The 17,859-nt window shown below is 38.7% G+C and overlaps 1 protein-coding gene across 1 annotated transcript in view; it reads left to right on the top strand.

Moving 5' to 3' along the window:
• The window catches only part of HACD2 (3-hydroxyacyl-CoA dehydratase 2), a 48,832-nt gene extending 43,878 nt beyond the window's left edge, over positions 1-4,954 (top strand). Inside the window, exon 7 of the mRNA XM_024215859.2 lies at positions 1,647-4,954. Coding sequence (XP_024071627.1) covers positions 1,647-1,729 — 83 coding nt within the window. The 3' untranslated portion in view covers positions 1,730-4,954. The remainder of the gene's footprint in view (positions 1-1,646) is intronic.
• The last annotated feature ends 12,905 nt before the right edge of the window (positions 4,955-17,859 follow it).

The raw sequence follows: 17,859 nt of genomic DNA, 5'->3' as shown, positions 1-17,859 counted from the left end.
CAATAATATATTCTGTTTCCAGTGTAGATTCATCAGTGTATTCAGATATGTACAGAATTTTTGAACTAATAATCCAACAATGTGAATTGTTGTTTTGATCACCCTGGTAGATAAGCATCAAAACATTCATGACATATGTCTGCTATTGTTCAACTTGTAATAGGTGTCTTCTTGCATCAACTTGTAGCCTTTGATATTTTGGTAGCACATGAGAATTAAGATTCAGTTGTCAAATCAGTTTATTCAGTTCATTCTTCCTGACCAACTTCACAAGTCTGCTGTCCCTCCACAGAAGCCCCACGCTTTTATGGAAGTCTGTCTAAGCCCGGAGAAAATAAACATAGGAACTAATGAATGCTCTTTTCCTGACCCTAAACTCCCACTGAAAACTTCGGAAATACTGGGGTTACAATGACAGAAAAATTTGAAAACATCCTCATTGAAAGTAATACAATTAATTTTCCTTATAGTTGCAACTCCACTTCATGAAAACCTTTAGTTTTAAAATGAAAGTCCTGTCAAATTAGCTTCGGACTAAAATAATTCTCTCATGAAAATCTTGATTCCTCATAATGGATCCTATGCATGACAGACTTCCTGCATTTGTTCAAGTTTCATTGGAATAATTATGCAACAATGTGTTTTTTACCAAGTTAATGAATGTTTTCATCAACACTAGTTTCCCTGGAGTGCAGTAGTATAATCTGGAATTCAGTCAGGTGGGAGACAAACTAAAGTGTGACCGGGGGGGGGGGGGGGGGGGGAGGGAGAGAAGAGAGGATATGTGAGAAACAAAGTGAAAGAAGTCAGAGCAAAGAGTGCTGATTTATAACCAACCACCTTGAAACCTTTTTTAGTGCACAATTTAAATAGCCATGGGCTGATCTATTTTGCATAACAAACTCTTGGAATACACAATTGACATAATCTAGGCTGACACTAACCTTAACAGGCTCATATGGTTCACTAGGATGAACTGATCTTGAGCTCATGTTTAGAACTAATATTCAGGCTTGTTTAGCTGTTCATATCATATGTGCATGATTTCAGTCTCACATTTTGTTCTCTCATTCTGCAAATACTGCAACTTATTGTATAAATACAATTTTACTCCACTCTCTGACCCTATGCATCCCTCCTTCAGGACCAAAGAAACTGTACCCAATTTGTTGTCTTTCTGAGATCTATTTCTCTCCTTCCCTGCCTCCCCCCCTTCAAGAGCCTTTTCTTCCTATTCTCTGTGCAGTTCAGGAACCTTTTCATCCTATGTGTGTGTTCAGCTCCTAGTTAGATATATAGTCTGGCAAACTCACACTGATGCCAGCGTTCTGCTGTGTAATCTTGACTGTTCATGCATACCTTGGAGTGAAGATCTACATTGAGTCATGCAGAAAAATAATGTAGTATTTTGTCTTTGAAATAAAAAAACATACTGGCAAAAATTGATGCATGGTACTTGAAGTCTGTAGGGACAATAGTGTGCATCATCCACTGCGTCTCTATTTTTCTCTGTGATTTTTGATGAGAAAGTGGATAAGCGATCTGTTATTTTCAGAGAGACCTTGAATGTATGACTGTAAGTGTGTCATGTTCAAACACAAACCTGATTTCATACTTTTATTTACATAAGTCTATTCTCTTTTCAGTCTTTCCTCAGTTGTATTTCCACATGCTACATCAGAGGAGAAAGGTACTTTCCCATACTGAAGAACACAAGAAATCTGAATAATTCCATCTCTTTTTCAGAACTTTTCACACACCAAAATGCTGCAGACTTTCAGTAACCCAGCACATTTATACGAAATAAACCAGGAGTGTAAAAATTAAATCAGAAGTTTAAAAAAAAAAACTTAGAAATAACTAATGTGATGATTTTGTTGAAATTTCACCATGTAAAACACTGGAATATCATTTTCAGCATGCACTGCTACAAGAAATTTATGTGGCTTTGACTTTTTAGCCTTTTATCTTTCTTTAATTTATATGCTAACAAGACTTCAATTTATTACTTGACACCAGAAAGTTACAATATGAGTGATAAAGTTGTACCAACTAAGTGCAGTGCTTGAATTGGGATTATATTATTGTTGTCATTGCTTTTTAAAAGCGCTTGACTGCATGCCAGAAATTGTATGTATTGCTGTAGAGGCAAACTATATTCTCTGGAATGCTCTAAGATTTTTGGATGGGACTCCAGTAACCAGGCAGATTGCATAAATCTTGCAAGAGAATTTCCTAACTTGAAAGGCAAGTGGGAGGGACAGCAGGGAAGCAATTATTGAAACTGAAGGGAAATGTGATTCTCTAGGAATTTAAATAGTATGGTGTCCTACCAGCATATGTTATCTAAAGATTTAACTGTTTATTACCTCAAGCTCTGTTCCAGTATTGTCCCTACAGAGCTATAATACTGCTTTGAAATATTAAAACTGCCTTGAGTACAGCAGCCTCAGATCACTTTTTTGAAATATATAGGGGGGGGGAAAGTGTAATTTTAATTTTTCTGAAATAATTGGGTAAAGCAATGTCATCAGTCACGGACCTGTACAGAGTGACACCAGGACATGTCACTCGGTTGCTCAGTGTTTTCCTCCCTTTATGGCTTTAAATTATCCCCATACGTTCAAACTGTTTTCCACTAGCTCATTTAACAACCTCTTTTGTTTACAAACTTGTAAACAGAGGATTCAAATACATTTCTGACTTTCAACTTTAAGAATAAATGTACACAATCACAGTCTAAATATGTTTTATACAGAGCCTTTTTCCAAATTGTGTTTGGCTGCTTGAACTTAAAGATGCATAGGCAATAATTTCAGTGATACTGTTAACTCTAATTTTAATGATGCTAGTAAGCCAAACATTTCTTTTTTTAAATGTAGCCATTCATAGAGGGGCAGTATTTCCATGAACAGATTTATAGTTACATTTATTTTAGGTTTTTCTAAAGAAGACAAAATCTGAATCTTTTCATTACTATTTTTTATTTTTGTTGGCAACACTGCTTCTTGCTCCGTTGAAAAAGTACAGGTGAATTTTATCAGTGCTCAAAATGGTACAGAGCTTTTGATATGTAAATAGCTAAACCTTATAATGCAGCACAAATGATACCATGGCAACACTGGGGAGGGGAGAAAACCTAGAGATAATAGTATTGGTCTGTTTTAGAGAAATATAGCTGTGTTTGATTTACTGTACAAAATAATTTAAATGTACATCTTTATTGACCAATAAATCTCCCCTACCCCCTTCAAATTGGTTATCCAGGTTAATTATAGCCTGTGTTTTCAAAGGGAGGCACCCAAATATATACATAGACATATAAATCAAAATGGCCTGACTTTCACAAGTTCTGAACACACACAGCTCCCATTGAAATCAGTGAGAATTCTGGATGCTCAATTCCTTTGAAAATCAAGCCACTTTGATTTAGGTGGCTAAATATGGAGTTAGGAGTCTAACTTTAGACTCCCATGTCTAAACATTTTGGCCTATGTGAATGATATATGAAATGGGATACATTAACTATATTGCTGGGAAGGAGGCTTATACAATAGTTTTAATTAGATGGCTTTGGGTTTGATAAGAAGCAGAGAGATTGCCACAAATCTTTGAGAATTGGGAGAAGACTCTGTATAATTACCTATTTAGTTAAATAAGTTTTTATATTTTGGCATTTTATCACTTCTGTACCAATAATACAGTACCATATATAAAGGTAATTGACCACACATGTAAATGAACTCCTACCGTTTTAAAAAAAATGGCGCTAGCATTCTCAGATGTGAAAAATAAATTGTTTGGGTTATAAGAAATCTCGTCATCAAAAACCTATTCAAGAATTCGGTACTCCACATTTTCAACATGTAAAATGCATTCCTGCTGTACTTACTCGGACTAAGCTCCTATTTAACTTGGTAGAAGTTCATCCTGAATAAGGACTGCAGAATCAGGCCCCAAGATAACTTTTTAATAACTGGTTTCTTTGTTCATAATATTTTCTTTTTATAAAATGAGAATTGAACATACATTCTGTGAAGTGTGTATCTTTCATTGAAATTTAATTCAATTTACGTGAACCTAATAGTGGAGGGTTTCATAGGTACTTTACTTGGTATAATCTAGAGTTCTTTTTCATAAATTATTTACTTGACTCACGTATTTTCTCCCTTCCATTGGTATCATCAAACTGCTACAGCAGATATCTGCTTCTGCTTTGATGGTTTTCATGATGTGCATAATAGTTTGTAGACAGGTTACTAACTTGTGTCCTGCCGTGCTTCTTTATCCAAGTTTGTCATTAAATGGAAGAAACACCATGGTCCTTCCTAGTAGACAATGTACACCTGGAGTTGTAGAAATTTTCATAGTGTAATTTACAGTAAAATGCAGATTAAAGGTGCAGATAAACAAATTGTAATTTTTCACAATGTGATGTTTCTATCAAAGATTTTTTTTATTAACCAGTGAAGATTGGCATTTGTGTGGACTAATCTGCAAAGTCATTTTAAAGTCATCTTTCAAGATACAAATATTCATGAATATACATCGAATCAGGTATATGTTGGTGCATATTGATATAATGAAATTTGGATGAAAACTACATTATATACAGTCGTTTTTGTATTTTTTGTATGTTGTGAAGAATAAAATTGTAATTTTATAAGTCTTTGATTCACTAAGATAATTATAAGTTAAATGTATTTTTTTTTTGTATATGTAGGCACCAGATATTACATGGAGCTCTGAAATACTAAGCTTAGACTTTTATGCATGTTTGGAAGATATTTCTACCAGATGTTAATGTAGTGAAACAGTTTGTTCACTAAATATTAGTTTGTGTTGTTGCATTGTGTAATAAATGGATTCTGTGCTCTTTGCCTGGATTTGAACTACTGACCAGTGCTACTAATTTCTGTAATCCAAATAATAAAATTATGGATGAAATATGGAGTGTTGGTAGTATGTAAAGAAAAAAGCATAAATATATTTGAGTATGCAATACCAGGCGGTTAATCCTTAATAGTTATTGCTGTGTACTATACGCAATATATTTTTTCTTGCAGTTTGTTGGAAAATTTTTGGATTCATAACTTTTTGCACTCAAACAGAAGATGGCCTAAACTTGAAATGTAGTTTCAGTTTTTGGAAATGTGCATCACAATGTGTTGAGAACACGTACAGATCCTTGAATAGAATGAGAGATTTTTTGCTTTTCCATTGCTATCTGTACTATCACAGATAAGTACAGCTATTCTATAAGCACAAATAATTACAATTATTCGAAATACAATGAAATGTTTTAACAAATGCAATAGAGTGTTTGGGAGTTCACTTACTAAATATACTGCAAAGTGTTTGCTACCAAGGCAGCTTTCTGGATATTGTCTTAATGTTTTTAACACTTCTTGGGAGAAAGATTTTAAATATCTGTGAAAATTAATGGACTCTAGCTAATATGTTGTAAGCCTCTAACAGGCCCTGAGTAATGGTTGCAAAGTAAGTTATTCTATTCTAGCCCTATGTTTCGCATAGGATTCCACAACTACAGTGATTTTGGGGGGGAAAAAAAAAAAAAAAAGGATGAAATAAAGGATTGTTTTCATGCCCTGTAAAAGCACATGCCCCATGGCATGACAGCTGTGACTTAGCACAACTACCGGTAGTATGTAATTAAAAACTTCCTTTTCTAACTTTGCTATTGATGTACAGTGGTTAGGCTGAACTCTTCCCAGCTTTGCCTTAGCATAACTAATGGTCAGTATTTTCTGTGTCCCCCTTCATATTTCTTTTACCAAATACAGAGAATACAGCAAATATGGAGGCAATACTAGTTATCTAGGGTAAAATCTAAAAGCTTTTCAGTATGAACACCCTGTTTACAGGGGAATTATTTAAAAAATAATATTTAAGTGACAGGCCATGGCAGTTGATGGCCTGAAACTCAGGAAAAGCTCTGTGCTGGGGTAGGCATAAAATAAAAAGGTGTGGTTTTCTACACAATTCCCTTTTATTTAGTATGGAGAGGGCATTTCTAGAGGGCCAGTTCTCTTTCCCTTAGAGATGATGTTAGCCATCTGACTATCTGAATATTCCATTCAGCTTCCAATAGGTCTGAAATTCTGCTCACCCAGTCACCTAAATAGATTTTTTTTTTTTTTTTGACAAATGAGTAAGCTATTTTCTCAGTATGATGGTAGCAGGTGAGCAAGTAGATTTTCTGCCTGTGCAGGCAAAGTTTGTGACAGTTTTTCAAGGTTAGGTTATAATTAAGCAGTAATTACTGGCAGGAAGGGTACCCCTGGCAGTTAAGGACTGGATGGATAACTTCAGACTGATTTAGTTGGTCACTAATTTCCAGATAATGCCCTACCCTAAGAATCTGATGGCTACTAAAGAGCCATTGAAAACAAAGTATTTACCTTCTTATATATTGAAAAATTAAGTTGGAGTGCATGCTGCCAGAGCTGTGGTATTCTCTTTACAGTGCTAGTCTTGATGTACCAGTATGCTCACCAGCTGGAAAACAGAACTTCTCTTTCAACATTCCATTGGTTTATAATTTAAGAAACCTTGTCTTCATTTCTTTAAAACCCTCAGTTATAAAGGTATGGCTTAAAATATGTATAAAGCCCTCCACTTGTAGGTCACCCTTTCCAAGCCAGGACAATTCCAAAATGACAAAATAGTTCAGCCTTTGTTGTATATTACCATCTGGGTATGTCTCATTTAATCATTTCCCTGCCATTGCAGACGCCTTAGGCACTAGTGCACCTTAGTGCCTGCTGTTCTCTGCCTATGGAACAATATCTAAGTCTCCTGAGGGCTGTACTACTGTGGTCTAATTCTGGTTGTTACATTGGGGGTGGGGGAGAGGAAAGGGTCAGGGTGTTTAGTGGCCTGTGATATACAGATGGTCAGAATAGATGATTTGGTGGCCTTAAACTCTGCCACTATGACATTAAATGTGTGCTCTCTTAATCCAGTTCCTTGTTTACAAGCAATCCCAGCCACATGGTACTACTGGGGCTCCTTTATTTGAAGTCTCTGCAGAGGTTTCCTCATATAGATGCTGAACTGCACCTGTCCCTGTGTGATGGTCTCACCACTTCAGACTTGAAAGCACCTTACTATGATGGTTATGGATAAGATTGTACCTGCTGTAAGCTGCTACCTGTTGTGAGGATAGACTGAGTCAGGCACCTTTCATAAGCACTAAAATCACTAAGCATAAAAATACATTAAAAGATTAAGAGTGCAAAATCAAGCACTTGAAAAATAGGAAATGGCAGAATTAAGGTTGCTTTTACAACCTTAATTCAGCCCTCTTGTGTGACTTCATTATGATAGGATCTTCTTCTGGTTACAGCAGTTGAATGTTACCCTGAAGAATTGAAGAAATGGAATTTTAAACTGTGTTCCTTTACATTCAGTTCTATGTTGATAATATCCACTTAAAAGCTAATCCTGCATTTCTTGTGGATTTAAAATGCCCAAGAATGCTTCGTTTTGGGAGTGCAGGAACAGGCCCTTAATCAGCAAGATGATATCCATTTAGCATAAGATTATTCTAAGAAATCACTTTGTGTATGTTTTTCAGTTGCTTTTCATTATTGTAAAGTTCTGCAAGTGTACATAGCACTACATCCAATGGAGAAAGACAAAGGTCCCTAGTGCTGGGAACTTACAATTGGTGACAAATGACAAAATGCCAATACAAATATGAGATGAAGAATAGTTCAGGTGCCAGAGGGCATGGAAGAATGGAGAGTGATGTGACTGACCTAGCAAAGCTTCAAGTGAGTATAATAGAGTTACTCCAACCAGCTTATAGCGCAGTTATTTTAGTTATGCTGCAAACAACTTAGATGCTAAAATGTTTTTCCTTTTGCTATAACAACAAAAATAGTACTTTTGGGTGTAGCTTTTTACTAGCAATTGAGCTGTGCTCCAGAAATTCTTTATCATTTCAGTATCTCTTCCCTTAAATAAAGGAAGCAATTGGAACCAGTTTTATCCTCTACAAACCACACTTATTTTAAACACATTGACCTTTTCGATAGTCTTTATAATACAGAAAAGGTGTTATATGTTCATCAATTTTTAGCAGGACAAGCACTACGTAGTACAATGTAAAAGACTTATTTGGTATCAAAACAGTTAAAGGCAGGTATACAGTTAGCAGCAGATCCAGTTGAGGTGATAGCCTTTCTTATTAGTATTCTTTTTTAAGAATTGCTTGCATGATTCTAATAATTTATTATTACAATGTACTACTTATCTTCTCTCACTATTTTGTAACCACATACCAGTTATATTCAAATAAATCCATGACATATCACTAGTATCTGATTTTAAAAAACAAAATTGAAACATGCTTGCATAATTAAATAGCTTTTGGAACCCTAAAACGTTATTAAAATGAATAATCACAGTACATACTTCCAAGTTCATTTCACTCTAGCTGATCTCACAGTATGATACAAAGCCCCTACTAGTGAAAATTTAAAATAACTTTAATAAAAACCTTGGCTGTTTGTACTTTTTTTTTTTTTTTTTTATTCCACTATTGCTGATTACTGAACTGTGGAAATGCCTTCTTGCACAATAGTGGTCTGGCACAGTGTGAGTATATTTGTCAGTGTCATAGACATTGGATGGGAGAAGACAACTAATTAGAGGTCTGATCTTGAGGTGTACTGAATACCCTAAATTCCAGTGAAAGCCCATGGGAGCTGCTGGTGCTCAGCACGTCTGAAAATCAGGCTGATTGCACTGCTCTACAGCCAAAATGCTTCTGAAATAAATGTAGTCAAACGTTACTAATTCTGGGTCACTGAGAACGAAAATGAGGCTTAACATTGTTGATTGGCTCTAGTTTTCAAGATATGCTATTGGGTCAGTATATACGAACCTTGACTTGGGAATGGCGGAGGATAAGTGAGTTATAAAGGGAAGGGATCTCAATTTAAACCAGAAATGACTAAACTACATATTTGATTGGATCTATGAATAAATCTATGACTGGGTTTGGACAGTACTTGCTTTTTAGGCAAAACAATGAATGATGCAATCTGAAGCGGGTATTGCGTCATACATGATATGAATTGCATCATGTTATTCCTAGAAGTCATGGATGATGCAATCATAACGAAGCTCCATCACTCTGCTGAACAAATTGCCCTATATCAGCTCTAGAAATCATACAGCGTCGTGCTCTCTTATTTGTCAGTGTTTGATTTTGCAAAGGGACACATTTCTGTTTAGCCAAAGTGAGCAGAGATGCCTCGTACTTGTGTGAACAGTGCAGATAACTTCTGCTATGTTTGTGGTGAAGTGACTTTTGCATCACAAAAGCGCAGTATAGCCACTATGGTTAAGAAAGCCTACCACCTTTATTTTGGCTGCAAAATTGGAGATCAGGACAAGAGGTGGGCCCCACGCATATGCTGCAACACTTGTGCAACAAATCTTCACCAGTGGTTGAACAGGAAAAGGAAATCTATGCCTTTTGCAGTGCCAATGATTTGGAGAGAGCCAACAGATCATACCAGCAATTGTTACTTCTGCATGGTGCCTCCAGTTGGGAAAGGTGTGTCAAAGAAGAAAAAGTGGACTGTGCATTATCCAAACATTCCATCAGCTATACGCCCAGTACCCCACGGAGAAGGACTGCCGGTTCCTGATGCACCAGAATCATTCTCACTTGAGTCAGACGAGGAAGAGGAAGAGGATGAAACTTCTGGTCCTGAACCATCAATGTCACAGGACCCACATTTTCTCCCATCCTCCTCTTCTGAACCACACCTCATAACACAAGTTGAACTGAATGACCTTGTCAGGGATTTGGAACTACCCAAGAATAAGGCAGAGCTGTTGGGCTCCAGACTACAGCAGTGGAATCTCCTGGCAGGTGATGTTAGGGTTTCCATGTTCCGTGACCGTCAAAAGGATCTTGTCCCATTCTTCTTCATGGAAGGTGATCTTGTAGCCTGCAACAACATCGATGGTGTGATGGCAGCACTCAACATCGTTCACGATCCAGATGAGTGGAGACTGTTCATTGATTCATCGAAGATGAGTCTTAAAGCTGTTTTACTGCATAATGGCAATGTTTTGCCATCAATTCCAGTTGGTCATGCAGTCCATATGAAGGAAACCTATGACAACATGAAACAACTTTTGAGGTGCATAAACTATGACCAACATCAGTGGCAGCTTTGTGGCGATTTGAAGGTTGTTGCTCTCTTGCTTGGTCTGCAGACTGGATACACAAAGTACTGCTGTTTTCTCTGCGAATGGGATTGTCGTGCAAGAGATTCCCACTACATCAAGAAAGATTGGCCACTCCGACAGTCATTGGAGCCTGGGAGGAAAAGTGTTCAGCATCCACCACTTGCTGAATCAAGGAAGATTTTGTTACCACCCTTACACATCAAGCTGGGTCTGATGAAGAACTTTGTCAAGGCCATTGACAAAACACAAGCAGCTTTCAAGTACCACCGTGGAAAATTTCCAAGGTTAAGTGAAGCTAAGATAAAGGAAGGTGTCTTTGATGGTCCTCAGATTCGTGAACTTCTTCGAGATGATGCATTTGACCATGCACTGCGTGGCAAGGAAAAGACGGCATGGAAAGCCTTCCAGTTAGTGGCAATAAATTTTCTCGGAAACAACAAGGCAGACAACTACAGGTTGTTGGTGGAAAACCTCCTCAAGGCATACAAAAGCCTTGGTTGCAACATGTCACTAAAGATACATTTTTTGCACTCTCATCTAGATTTTTTCCCACCGAACTGCGGAGCAGTGAGCGACGAGCACGGCGAGCGATTTCACCAGGACATTGCAACAATGGAGAAACGCTATCAGGGCAAATGGAGCCCATCAATGCATGCAGACTATTGCTGGACAGTGACAAGAGATGCTCCATTTAATGAATACAAGAGACAAGCCAAGAAGCACCGAGTAGACATTGAATAGGACTAAACTATGTACAGAATAGTTTTTTGCCTTTTGTTTCCTAATAAATTTTATTTATATAACCCTTTTGCTGATTTTTAAAGTGTTACATAAACAGGACAGGTGAAATATTATCATGTAAAGCACCCATAAACACATGAAAAGACCTAGGTTTACAATTTATGATTAAAACTCTACTATCTACACAATATACATAGACATAAAATGTAAAAACTTAAATATCTTAGAAACAGTAGCCAATCAGTAGTTTTAATTGTCATATTTGAATTCAGCACATCAAAATACATAATAAATAGCACATTTTATCTCTGAAGCAGACGACTTCTCAAAAATTGTAGACCAGTGTTATCTAGTTGCCTATGTTTGGATTTAGGTGCCTAACTTGAAAAATGTTGTCCCCAAGGCTCTTTACCTCTGTGTACCTATCTGTTACATGAGTACAATACTGCTACAGAGGTGATTTAAGGCTTAGTCTTTCTAAAGCACTAAGATCCTTCCAGCCAAGGTGCCAGCATTAGGTAAAAGCAAAGCAAATAATCACTTGAGGTGTTTGCATTTATGTTAATGCCAGGCTGCAATGTTTTTCATTGCATCTATGCACATACCTCTGCCCACTTGATTGTTTTAAGGCTGATCCTGTGTGCCATGCAAGTGCAAATCCTTATTCAACTTTTCTCAATTCTTAGAGACAGTGGAGTTCATAAAATGAAAGAAATCGTTATAAATACATCCAGCTCAATACACAAGTTTTAAGTCTTTCTAGGATCTGCGCAGCTCACTTTCCTTGTGAGCTGGTTTAGCCTACAAAATAAAGGTCAATTATGAGTCAGGCTGTTAGAAAGAAGACATGGCTGTACTTTCACAGTGCCACTCTCTCCCTTGGTTTTTTCCTCCTGAATCATCACTTGAGAAAAGGCTGAGAGAATATATAAAAGCAGCCTGAATGGAGTTTCAGCTTGTTCATAAAGCAGAGTCAGATTCTGTAATTGCTTTGTGGTTCCAAGCATTATTTTGTGCCATGTAGGTGACGTCTTGCTGAGGGAAACGTGAAGTGTTTTAGGAGACCTTCACTGATACAGATGGCATGGACATTTCAGAGGTCAGGAACAATATTTTTGCAAACCTCATACAACAAATGAAGCCATTAGAAACAGAATATTTGCTACTTGCACTGGTGACATTTACTATGGCATTATGTTTCCCATTCCAAGTAAGTAATGCAGTGAGCAAACCTCCATCTTTAAGGTGCCCACTTGCACCTATTGCAACATTTTCCATTTCATTATATTGTAATATTTACATGCAACACTGCATCTGGATATGTAGTGAATGTCTATCTGTAAACAGGGGTGTTTTCCCCTGTAAGAACCAGCTGTGACATAATGTACCTTCATTCAGCTCAGTTACTATACAGGCAGTTCCTTCATTCAGGGCAGCTGTGAGCTAAACAGGGAGTGTCTCCTCTTGCCAAGATATTTCTCCATGTAAAGACTTTCTTGTTGGCAAACCATGGATCTGCTGCATGTCCACTTCTCTACAGCTACAGGATAGTGTGCATTTCTAGGCACTTCAGTACCTGAAATTTAAATTACTTTGTAGATCAAAGGAAAAGAGTCTGAAAGGACCGATTTAGGAGAAAAAAATTAAGAACTGACACTATCTGGAGCTTGACTAAATGACGACTAAGGCAGCCTGGCAAAACTATCATGGATGTTTACCAGCAGAGGCACAAAATCCATTTTTCAACATTTATTTTTGTAATAATTAAAAAAGTAATCATATTTTAGTTGGATGAGCAAGCAGATGAGTAGAATTCTGCAAGGCTGGGCTATGGTGTGGGGACAGCATGTTATCTAGGTAAGAATTAATAACATTTTGTACTTCTGCATTATATTGTCATAGTTATAGACACATTCATTGACCTCTGAGAGGTAGGCAGGTAGTTTACAAATCAGGAAACAGAAACAGAGCGTAATAAGTCTTGGGATGCATTAGACGAGGTATTTCTAGTAGGGGCAAGGAGGTGCTCCTTCCGTTATACAAGGCGCTGGTGAGACCTCATTTGGAGTACTGTGTGCAGTTCTGGTCTCCTATGTTTAAAAAGGATGAATTCAAACTGGAACGGGTACAGAGAAGGGCCACTAGGATGATCCGAGGAATGGAAAACCTTTCCTATGAAAGGAGACTCGAGGAGCTCGGTTTGTTTAGCCTAACCAAAAGAAGGCTGAGGGGGGGATATGATTGCTCTCTTTAAATACATCAAAGGGATAAATACCAGGGAGGGAGAAGAATTATTTCAGCTCAGTACTAATGTGGACACGAGAACGAATGGATATAAACTGGCCGTGGGGAAGTTTAGGCTTGAAATTAGACGAAGGTTTCTAACCGTCAGAGGGGTGAAATTTTGGAACAGCCTTCCGAGGGAAACGGTGGGGGCGAAAGACCTCTCTGGCTTCAAGATTAGGCTAGATAAGTTTATGGAGGGAATGGTTTAATGGGATAACGTGATTTTAGTCAATTAGGTAATAAAGTGCCATCGCTGGTAAAATGTGGGTCTGGATAGAGAATCTTGCCTGTATGCTCGGGGTTCTACTGATCGCCATATTTGGGGTCGGGAAGGAATTTTCCTCCAGGGTAGATTGGCAGAGGCCCTGGAGGTTTTTCGCCTTCCTCCGCAGCATTGGGCAGGGGTCGCAAGCTGGAGGATTCTCTGCGACTTGAAGTCTTTAAATCACGATCTGGAGACTTCAACAGCTGAGTTAAGGGAAAGTGGGTGGTTCAGCTTTTGTGGCCTGCATCATGCGGGAGGTCAGACTAGATGACCATAATGGTCCCTTCTGACCTTTAAGTCTATGAGTCTATGAGTCTAAGTCTTAGCAAAGGTTACATAGCTACAGTAGCTGAGGGGGGACTAGAACTCAGTGGTTCTTGGGTCCCACATCGATGCTTCATATATTAAGTCTATGGGATAATTTCCCAGTGGAAGTGGTGGTAAAACATACTGTACGGAATAATCCTTTACTGGCAGAGGGAGTGGACTAAATGACTTGGGTCTCTCTTTCCTGCATCCTAGTGATAAGTTAGGCCGGCCTGTGTGAGTTTAAAAAAGAAAGAAATCCAAATGGCTCTGTTGTTAGCTTTCTTCCTTGAATAGCTCTTCTCATAGTGCATGGTTGTGATATATTGCACATTTGGCTATTTTCAGTCTTAAGTCCATGTGTGAATTTAGCTTGGGTTGTTTTTGTTTTTTATTACTGAAACACATTTTCAAAAATGATCAGTGGTTTCAGGTGCCTAGATTTTCAGATGCCCAACTTGAGTCACCATCAAAGGGCCTGGTTTTCAAAGTGTGTGATGCTCAGCCATTTCTGATAATCAGGCACCTTTAAGTTGTCTCAGGCAAGTTGGGTACCTGACATTAAATCACTTTTGAAAATTTAGGCCTTGTGAACTTCCTGGAACTAAAATGTAAGTCATTTAAGTATTTTTCCTTCCCTGTTTCTGTTCCCTTGGTCTATAAGAGAGACAAGTAGGGTTGCCAATTTTTGGTTGGATGTATTCCTGGAGATTTCATCACATGACACCCTTTAATTAAAGATTACTCTTTAATTTCTGGAGGGTTGGCAACCCTAGAGACAAGATGTAACATTTTCAAAAGCACAAGTGATTTAGGAGCTTAACTCACTTAAAACCAATGGACTTTAGGATCTTAAGTCACTTAGGTAAATTTTTTCTCAAGTGACTAATGGCCCCTGCTAACCATGTCTTCATGGCTCTATCGCAAAGCCCCCATCTTGTCCAGACAAGGACTGGACAAGACTTATGTCTGCATTCCATCAACCTGGGTTTCTCCTTTCTTAGTCCATGGATTTGTGTTGAAAGAAGTGGAAATTCAAAACTGAACAGGGGAGTTTTACTTCCAGAGCTATCTACCTGCCAGTTAATTATGTTCCCGGTTCATGAATTTGAACAGGTGGTCAAGTTTACAGACCTGCATGTTAAGACGAAAGATAAGTGTAATCCTTTTGGGGCATTTTCTTACTATGTATTTATACTGCCTACCATAATAGGGCCTCTGTCGTGACTCGGGCTGCTGGGCACTACTGTAACACAAATAAATAATTACTTGCCTTTTTCATTGCTTCTGTAAGGTTGTGACTTGCAGTCTTGAATTATAGAGTTTATGAATTACCTGTACCATGGTAGGATTGTGCTTTCAGTTTAGACAATTTGAAGTCCAGTGTGACACTAGTATCTGGCCCTTTTGCAGGAATAAGGGCTACATTATATTACTTCCAGTGCAAATTAATGCTTATGAATAATTTACCTGAAGATTGGCTACTTAGTAAGATCAAATTATTTCAGATACCACTTCCACAAGTTGAAATGTAAAGGTTTTTCTTCTTCGAGTGCTTGCTCATGTCCATTCCATATTAGGTGTGTGTGCTTGCCACATGCACTGGTGCTGGAAGTTTTTCCCTTAGCAGTATCCATAGGGGACTGACTATGGCGCCCTCTGGAATGGCGCCCGCATGGCGCGGTATAAGGGGCACCGCAGGCTTTCCCCACCCTCAGTTCCTTCTTGCCGCCAGTGACTGTGCTGGAACTTCTGCTGCTTCGGCTAGCTTTCGCTTAGTTCAGTGTGTCTCACAAATATTTCTTTGTAAAATAGTTGTATATAGTTTAGTATTTACCCTTAGTATTAGTTGTAGTTATTTGGTCCCAGATGGGACTCAGCCTAGGGACAGGGCATGCCCCGATCCCCAGGCTTTAAACCATGCGATCATTGTGAGCAGCCCATGCCCACCAGCGACCTGCATGTTAGCTGTTTAAGGTGTCTAGGAGAAAGACACATAAGCAACAAGTGTCGCATCTGTAAGTCGTTCAAACCCAGAATGAAAAAGGAGTGAGACATCCGTCTCAGGGCACTCCTGATGGAGTCAGCGCTGACCCCAGCAACGGAGCTGAGGGCTGGGGAACAGGAATGGCATTTCAGTTGAGAATCAATTGTAGATATCAGCTCAGAAGATATGTTTTAGGAGTATAATTAAAAAAAATTCGACTATATAAGATTTTATGTGACTCACAGCCTGATGGGTGCCCCCAAAACACATTCCAATTCCAAAAGCAACAATGAAGGAATGTGCTAAACATAAAGAATATATGGCTGCTTTCTAGAAGGTCTCTGGTCTGGTAGACTGAAGGCTGGTATAAAGTGTTTGATAAAGTAGGTAAAGGCTCTGATCACTGTTTTATTTCCTTGTGTCTTCTGTTGGTGTTGTGACGCTACACCCCATATTCTTCATAGAAATATTGTTATGATATGAATATGGCATAACGAAGATATATTTCATGCAAGATGAGTCATGTAAGGTATCATTGGAAAGGTTATGATTTGCTGAATGTGGTTATCCAATTTGTATACTTGTATCATTTCTGTATCTGAAATTAGGAATATTGACTATGTAACAATTACAACTGTGTGTACTTGGGGGAACGCCCATCAGACAGTAGGCAATCAGCCTGAATGGGCCATTTAACAAAGACAACAGAACTTTGAAGATACTAATCTCCCACCTTCTGGAGAAGCTTCCTGGGATGTTTCTTTGACACTGCAGGGTCATGTGATGATGTCACCTGGTACGGAGTACCACCTTGGACACTGCTGGTATTTTTCCACTGGAAACAAAGGATTTCTGCCTTATGTAAATCCTACTTAAGGCTGGGAAGTGAGTCAATCAGGGCTCTTCTCTATTGCCTCCCTGCCCAAGAAGGAAGACTGATGAAAGCACCTGAAGAGACAAAGGAACTAAGCTGGAGAAAGCCTGGACTCAGCCCTTGCCTGAGACAGGGGTCTAGCCTGTGAAGAGAAATAACTGGAACTCTAAGCTGCAGAAACTCTGCAACCTGCCTAAAACAACATGAGGGTGAGGAATTACTATTTGTAACCTGTTTCTTTAGGAAATTAAATTTAGGTTGCATGTTTTGTTTTATTTGCTCGGTAATTGTTCAGTTTGCTATCCCGTAGAATCACTTGAATTTTACCTTTTCTAGTTAATAACTTATTTCTTGCTTATTTCAAAACCCAGTTTGTGCAATTCATAACTGGGGGGCAAAGAGCTGTGTATAGCTCTCTCCACATTGAGGGAGGGGGTGATTTTTATGAGCTTACACTGCATAGATCTCTCTATACAGGGCAAGACAATATAATTTTGGGTTTACACCCCAAAGGAGGTGTGCACGTGAGTGCTGGGTAAATTCCTGAGCTGAATCCTCCCACACACAGCTGATTTCAGTGTGTGTGTGTGTGTGTGTGTGTGTGTGTGCGCGCGCGCGCGCGCTAGAGACGGCTTGAGAGCCTGGCACAGCAAGGACAGGGTGAGGAAACCCAGGCTCATAGAATGGGTGGGCTCAGTGGAACCCTAGCACATCCGGTGGCACCCTGAAAGGGGAGGGTCTAATCTGTCACAGGTGTATCCACCTGCTGTCTCTGGTCTAAATTGTAAACTCTTTGGGCTGGGGACTGTCTGTGTTATGTGTTTGTACAGTGCCTCACACAACGAAACTCTGATCCCTGATTGGAGCCCTTAGCACTAGCATAGTTCACTTTACCAATCTTTGAAATGCAACCATCTCCAAGATAGAAGCAAGCAACACTAGTGTTATAACAGCTTAGGATAGGAAGTAAAGTATTCTATTTCCAGTTGAAACTGAAAATCCTTTTTCCTGGACATTGGAGAAGAAAGAAATTAGGAGTCTCAATTTAACATTTTATTTTTTGTGACCCTCATTCTTCCTCTTTACATGTTTCTCATCCACTTCTTGTGTCTTGTTTTTCAGATGGAACAGGGACTGTCAGTGTGTGTCCAACCTTGTCTTGTC

Source organism: Terrapene carolina, unplaced genomic scaffold, assembly GCF_002925995.2.
Source record: "Terrapene carolina triunguis isolate 2854851 unplaced genomic scaffold, T_m_triunguis-2.0 Scaffold62, whole genome shotgun sequence".
In the NCBI taxonomy this organism is placed as follows: domain Eukaryota; kingdom Metazoa; phylum Chordata; order Testudines; family Emydidae; genus Terrapene; species Terrapene triunguis.
This window is presented reverse-complemented; position numbering and strand designations above follow the sequence as displayed.